The following is a 7,444-nucleotide window of genomic DNA, read 5'->3' on the forward strand; positions in this document are numbered from 1 at the left end:
TTAATACTTTTAAAACATCCGTTGGGGTGGGGCTGGAGATATGGCTCAGTGGTTAAGAGCACTGACTGCTCTTCCAGAGGACCTGGGTTTCTCAGCACCCACATGGCAGCTCACAACCATCCGTAACACAAGCATACACGCAGGCACACAAGCATAAACACCAATGCACATAAAATAAAAACAAATAAATTAATGAAAAAAAATCATGGTCTCTAGAAGCAAGGGTGACTATTGTGGCCTGCTTTTTCTTGCTTTGATTTCTTAAATTATCCCAAATATAGGAATGAATTTTTTTCCCGAGGCAGGGTTTCTTTTATAGCCCTGGCTATCCTGGAACTTGATCTGCAGACCAGGCTGGCCTCTGACCCCTGAGTGCTGGGAGTAAAGGCATGCACTACCACCTCTGGGTAGGAAGGAATTTTTGTTAGCTCTAAAGAAAACCCACTGGGATTTTTTTCATTATTATTATTATTTTACTTTTGGCAACTGTACAGTTCTTGATCCACTGTGGGTGTGATCGTATAGTCGGATTCACTGAGAAGAAAACAGGACAGTAATTACATGCTGGTTAAGCTGACACTTTTAGAACCTTTAGAGCAGAAACCGTAGTCCATGTTTTTTTTTTTTTCAAAGAGATGGAAGCAGGAATATTTCAAGCTCAAAGCCAGTCTGGACTACAGAGAAATTTTCAGGGTAGCCCAGGCACTTACTTCTTGATTGCACTGTAACCAAATAAATTTTGTTGTTTTTTGTTTTAAAAGCTGGGGATATAGTTTGGGCAGAGTGGCTGTTTAGAATGCCAGGATTTTTATTTATGTAGTCTCAAGTCCATACTTCAACACATCAAATTTATGCAATTGAAAAATCAGATCAAAATGAAAAGGAACCACAAGGCACAAGGTGTGAATTCACTAAATTTTACAAAAGTTCCAGTTGAGTTCTATAATGAGATAAAATTAAAACATTATATAATCGGTCAGACACATTTTACTGACCAATTAAACAGCGTTTCTCACGTTTGAATGGCTGGGTAAATAGTATTCTGTGACACATGAGAACCATAAGAAATTCCAGTGTCGATGGGTGTCGATGGCTTTCCCCAGTTGTGTTGCTGCCCACACCATCGCAGCGACTATCGAGGCTGCTGAGCTTCTAGACAACTGCAGAACAAATGTCACCCCATTTTTTTTTCAGTCACTACCTTGACTCCAGAGACTTTGTATTATAAGATTTTAGCACACGGTAAGGCTCACACTTCAAATCAGAAACACAAAATCCTGATTTTTCATGTTTTCCTCCATATAGTGTAAATTACGCAAGTGACAGAGGTGACAAAATGCGATGATGGGAATTTGCTTTTCAATGCCCCCTTTAAGAAATAAAAATAAAAAAGCCCAAACCAAGCCCGAGAAAGGATTTCCACTTCCTTGAGTTCAAAGGTGAAAACCTTGTATGTGCTGTCGTCCTGACTGAGGAGGCAGAAACTGGAGTACGCTCGGTGGTATTTAATCCTAGCACTTGGGAGGCAGAGGCAGGCGGATTTCTGAGTTCGAGGCCAGCCTGGTCTACAGAGTGAGTTCCAGGACAGCCAGGGCTACACAGAGAAACCCTGTCTCGAAACAAACAAACAAACAAACAAACAAACAAACAAACAAACCATTATTAGACTGAGGGGTTGAAGTTTTTAGACCGGGAGAAGGAAGGAAGAGGCAGAGGAAGAAGGCCTTGTCGGGTTGGCAGCTGCGGGTCTTGCCCAGCTAAGAGGGGTTTGGACACAGCCTGGGTGTGTGTGGAGTCGGGAAGGCTCTTCTCCACCGGCCTGCGAGCGGGCGGCTGCCACGCAGGGGGCGCAGCGGTGACACGCGTGGGGACGCAGGCCTTCCTGCTCCGCATCCCAATCCTCGCGGCGACCGCGCCACCGGGTGGGTGCAGTAGCTGCGGCCGCTGAGGCTCGTGGTCTTCTGGGGACAGTGCCCCGGCTGAAGCCGGAGCCGCCATCTTTCACCCGGGCACTGCCTGTGAGACCGCTCGCCCGCCCGCGAGCCACACCCCCGCGTGGGCCTGCGCCCTCGCCACTCACCCGCCGCCTCAGTGGACTCTGGCCCCGTGCGGCTGGAGTCGCCGAACACGGTGAGGCTGAGGTTGCTCAGGCGCTGACGAACAGGGTCCGGCAGCTCCATGCCTGGCCTGCCCGGGCCTGGCCCCTCAGAAGGCGGCTGGTCGGCGGTCGCGGCGGCGCGCGGCAGTTCCCTTGGCAACCGGGCTATGCCCGCTGCTAGGGAGCTGGTGCCCGGGCTTCCCCGCGCCGCACAGAATCCTCCAGTGGCTTCTCCTTGGAGAGGCGAGCAGGGGCCACGGGCCCGCAGCCTAACCTGGCCTAGTGCTGATGAAAATGGCGGGTTCCTCGGTCTTCGCTTTAAAGCCCCGCTGTCTTAAGATGATCACGAGTAAATAAGCCATTCGGACCTGAGCTGAGCCACAAGGAGCTCTCTCTGTCTCTCTCACCATGGCAATGCCGCTGTAAAACTGGTGCACCATTTCTGGAGGGAAATGGAAAACGAACATAGATATTAAAGAATGAATGCCCTTGAGCCAGAAGATTCTTTTCAATGGGTACATAAAATGTGGAGTAAGTCTAGGGAGGATGAACCAAGTATACCTGCTTCAGAAGACAGGGAAATAACTCAAAGTATTGGGAGCAGTTGTTTCTGGAATGTGGGTGATTTAAAAACCGAAAAAATCAGCCTTTCCCGGTGTTCTCTTAGGATGTATTATTTTAGCACTCAGAAGAGAGATAGGAAATCTCTAGTTTGAGGTTAGCCTAGGATACACTGCAAAATCCTCAAAAAACAAAACAAACCGTTATGTGTAATAGACATATAAAGAAAGGCACAGTCGGGTGTATTAGGACCCGGGTCAGTCAACCATATCATCGTCTCCGGGAACTACCCTTTCTCAGTTGCTTATGAAGCAGTGGCCTATTTTATACTTTATAGTAGACTAATTGCACATTAAAGTTTAAAAAAGAAAATCTGACTTCGCTGTCAGCATTTTTTATGAATTTTCTTTCATGTTGATAAGTTCCTGTGTAATTTCTACTAAGAAGCAGTTATGACAGGTGCCACTCCGTGAAAATGCTTGTTGATGAAATGCTTGCTGTTGAATGCAGCATATACGTGTATGTTGAGTATAGCATACACATTTATATAGTGTAACCTACATGCTTATGTCAAAATATACATGTTTATGGTGAGCGTAACATACATGTTTATGTTGAATGTGTATGAGTGCTGAGTCAAGTGGTATGTAAGACCAATTTTATTGGGATCTGCCACCGCTTTCCCAAAGAGGTTTCATCATACTCTCCCTCCTACAGCTACGTTTGAACATCGCTATCACTCCATGAGCTTTACCAACACTTGTATTCCACTCTTCCCTTTAATCTTTCTGGTAAAGGGTGGTGGGCCTGGAGATGTCTCTGTGGTTACCAGCACTCATCGCTCATGCAGAGGACCCAAGTTCATTTCCCTTTACCTACATGGTGGCTCACAACCATCTGTAACTCCATCAGAAACTTCTTTCCGACCTTCAAGGGCATCAAACACACATGTGGTATACAAACAAAACTGCAGGCTAAATGCATGTAAAATTGAATAAATTCAATTTTAAAAATCAAGATCATAGCAACCAGTAAAATTTTACAATTCTTTTCATAAAACACAGTTCTCATTCTGAAGGGAGTGGGAAAGAATTTATTCTGAGCTAACTATGAGTGCCCATAGCCTGGAAACATGGACTCAGGCTGTCCAATTATATGTTTGTGTTATTAGAGAATGCAAGATAGTCATAAATCAGTGGGATATCAGGCAGGCAGGTTATGGCAAAGCCGAGACTTCTCTGCCACAGGTCTCAAATGCTGTATGAGGACATTCTTAGCTTTTGGGTTGGTGGATTGGTGAAAGCACATAATCGGCTAACCTAACATATTCCAAAGCGCTGTCCTGAATGTAACGATCAGATACAGAGGCAAGTGGTAAATGGATATCAAGAGGACTAAAGATAGCCTAAGATAATTTTGGCTTTTGACCTGCAACATTTTAACCAATGATCACAGATGTTCAGAGTCTTTAATAAAAGTATGGCTTTTCCAAGGAGCTTCAGGTCACACAATTAAAAGGAAAATTCACATATATGAATGTCAAGAGGAAGAAATGGAAGGAAATAGCTTTGTAGTTAGGTTTTAAAAGTAGTTAAAAAAATGTTTATTAAGACATTTAGTCCAGTGAGACACATGGAGTCAAAAGAAACACAAAGCTTTAGTTTTATAATGAGAACTTTGGAATTTTGGTTTATTTAAAAAACACATAAAAATGTGTTTTCATCTTCATCCCAGGGTGGGATGTGGGGCTGTTCCCAGCAGCTGACTGTGTTTGTCTCGCACTGTGGCAGAGGCATGGTCTTTCCAGCTGCAGATAGTTTCTGTGACTGTGTGACGTTTGGAATTCTGGGAATTTTCAGAGAGGATATGTTGTGGATTGGTTCTAATGCCATTTGTGTTAATTCTGCTCCCAAAATGTCTGTGCTGGGGGTTCCTGCCCCCATTTGGCTGATTAGGAAATAAAATTGCCATCAGTCAATGACTGGATAGGGAGACAGGACTTTAGATTTCCCAGGCAAGGAAGTAGGAGAGAGCAGGGTTTTTAGAATCACCATGACAGGAAACCAGGAGAAATCAGACTTGAGGGAGCAGGAGACAAAGCATCTAGCCTGTAAGATCAGGGAAGGGCCCTAGGGGCCACTCCCCCAACTGGGTCTAGGATAGGAGAGATGGAATACAGATTTCAGAAAATAATAATTTAGGAATATCAGAGGGGAGAGTGTGCTAGTCACAGAAAGGTTTGGAAGTGTCCAGCCGTTGTGTTGTTTAAGGTATATTAAAAATAAGGCTGCCTGCCTGCCTCTGTGTGTCTGTGTGTTTCATTTATGAATCCAAAACATTGGGGAGGAGGGTAGAGGAGGCATGCACTCCTGCTGGGAGTTTAGAGAGAATTAATAATTCACTGGTACAGGTATATAAACAGTATGTTCCTGTTGCAGGATTTTTCCCTGTCCAATCACATTAGGGCAGTAGTAGGCCTGTGATTGGACAGGAAAAGGGAGGCAGAGCTAGGAGTTGGGGAGACAGATAGAGACGTTGTAGGAGGAGGGGGGGGGGAGAAGCCAACATGGAAGCAGACAAATAGGAAGAAGATTCTGATCCTGTGTGGTTTTAAACAGCCACAAGTAGCTAAGATTTTCATAAGATTAGAATAATTGGGATAAAGCTTTTATCCTTATCAATTGGCTCTGAAATTATTGTATTGGCATCTTGTAAATTGTGATCTTATTGTTGTATAAATCAGATTGGACAATTAAGCTTCGTGTTTCTACTGGGTAATTAGATGTTGAGATGGCTGATTACAGGGTATGTGGGGCACTGTGTGGAAAGGAGATGAACTCAATAGCTGGGAGAGAGTAGCTCAATGGTGAGAACACTCTGAGCAGGACACTGCCAGGACAGAGTGTTGTAGCCCACCAGTACCAGTACTAGAGTGGGAATGTGGACCGGAGGGGCAGGAGAGATGGTGGGTCTACCTTTTTTAATATTTCCCGCAACAGATGGCGGATCAACTGTAAGACCCTGTCGAGCCTTAGCTTACTGGAGATCCCCTGAGTGAATCACATGGAGCCTGATCATACAAAGAACATGAGGACTTTTCTTCGAGTGCACTGGATCCATCCCAGACCCTCAGGAAAGGAGGCGACCCTGCACAACTTGTTCAGTGAGCTTTTATACAATTTTCAGGGCAGCAGCCATTAGATACAATGTGATTGGTAGAACAGTGTGACTTTTAAAACTGATTGGTTTTTAGGGAATGAGGTGGCAAGGACTTCCTTTGTCTGAAGGTGGGCAAAGGTCCACCCTGTGGAATGTGTCCCCACCTGTAGGTTGTTTCTGGACCTGTGATCTGAGGAATGTTAATTAGCCTTTCCCTTCCAGAGAGTTCTGCTACCTTCCTAAAGTTCCTGAGCTTATCTTATTAAGGAAATCCTGGACTCCAGTGTTTTTCTGAGATGTCCCTGTCTACTCGGTTCTTACACAGCGTGTTGGCTGGACACTAATCCACTAGAAATTTAAGATTATTAGCCTGAGAGTTAAGAGTTTTATTTTATTTTATTTCGTTAAGTAACTGGGTAGCTCTAAAAATGAGTCACGTGACTCAAGTGTGGGGAAAGTTGTAACAAAGGAAAGGTTAGCTATGCTGAGGTCGACCTTTTTAATATTTCCCACAATAGGCTCCTGAGAAGCAGGGTGGGTGGTTGGTGATCGTTCATGGAGGTTGGTTGCAGTTTGTTAGCAGTCGTGCTCAAAGAAGAAACAAGAAAGAAATTAGATTCAGGTATCTCTCTTTCATCATCAAAATGCAAACAGCACCAGGGCAATCCACAAGAAGGGGGTAAAATGGAAGTGGGGGAGATAAAGAATGGGAGGAAGGGGCTGGAGAGATGGCTCAGAGGTTAAGAACTCTGGAGGTCCTGAGTTCAATTCCCAGCAACCACTTGGTGGCTCACAACCATCTGTAATGGGATCTGATGTTTTCTTCTGGGGTGTCTGAAGACAGTGATGGTATACTCATATAAACAAAAATAAACAAGTCTTAAAAAAAAATAAGAATGGGAGAAAGAATAACCCACAAAGTAGCAAAGCCCAGCCACACAGTTTCTCTGACTACAGTCCTCTGTAAATCCTCTTCAGGGATGGATAGGAGAAGCTGGGGTGGAGCTCAAGCCCCAGCATCTTCAAAAGGCTTTCAGGACTGCTCTAAGGCTACGTGGAGGCTCTTAAAAATTTCCACCTGCTCTAGCCACGGCACTGGGCTGTCTGTCCTGTAATTGTATGTCTGTGTGTCTGTTTCTCACCTACCATGCTTTGAAGCCTTTCATCTTATGGTGTTGGTTTAGGGTCAGAGATGGATAAGTATAAAAATAAAGGAGAGGGAAGGCCCAATCACTTCTCCCACAGCTTTTGGTCCCTAGTTCAAAGACTTAGCCAGCTCCTGGGTAAATGCTTTCTGTCGAATATGCAATCCATGAATTAAAGCCAGGTGAAGTCTTGCCATTAAAAATAAATGTAAACAAGAATCTCTTTTCATCTCTTTTTTTTTTTTTTTTGTTTTTTTGTTTTTTTGTTTTTTCGAGGCAGGGTTTCTCTATGTAGCCCTGGCTGTCCTGGAACTCACTCTGTAGACCAGGCTGGCCTCGAACTCAGAAATCTGCCTGCCTCTGCCTCCCAAGTACTGGGATTAAAGGCATGCGCCACCACCGCCTGGGTACTTTTCTGTGGGAAGCCACTTCATAAGCACATCGCCATTACAAGATGGCGATGACATCTGGCTTGCCGTTA

General features: G+C 44.6%; 1 protein-coding gene across 2 annotated transcripts in view; it reads right to left on the minus strand.

Annotated features, from left to right (window-relative positions):
• Tmem17 (transmembrane protein 17) overlaps positions 1-2,400 on the minus strand; it is a 6,755-nt gene extending 4,355 nt beyond the window's left edge. Inside the window, exon 1 of one of the 2 annotated variants that reach the window (XM_031338801.1) lies at positions 2,081-2,400. In XM_031338801.1, the coding sequence (XP_031194661.1) occupies positions 2,081-2,180 (100 nt within the window). In that variant the 5' untranslated portion in view covers positions 2,181-2,400. The other variant, XM_031338803.1, reaches the window with a different exon arrangement.
• Between the last annotated feature and the right edge of the window lie 5,044 nt (positions 2,401-7,444).

This window comes from Mastomys coucha, unplaced genomic scaffold (genome assembly GCF_008632895.1).
Source record: "Mastomys coucha isolate ucsf_1 unplaced genomic scaffold, UCSF_Mcou_1 pScaffold22, whole genome shotgun sequence".
Classification (NCBI taxonomy): Eukaryota; Metazoa; Chordata; class Mammalia; order Rodentia; family Muridae; genus Mastomys; species Mastomys coucha.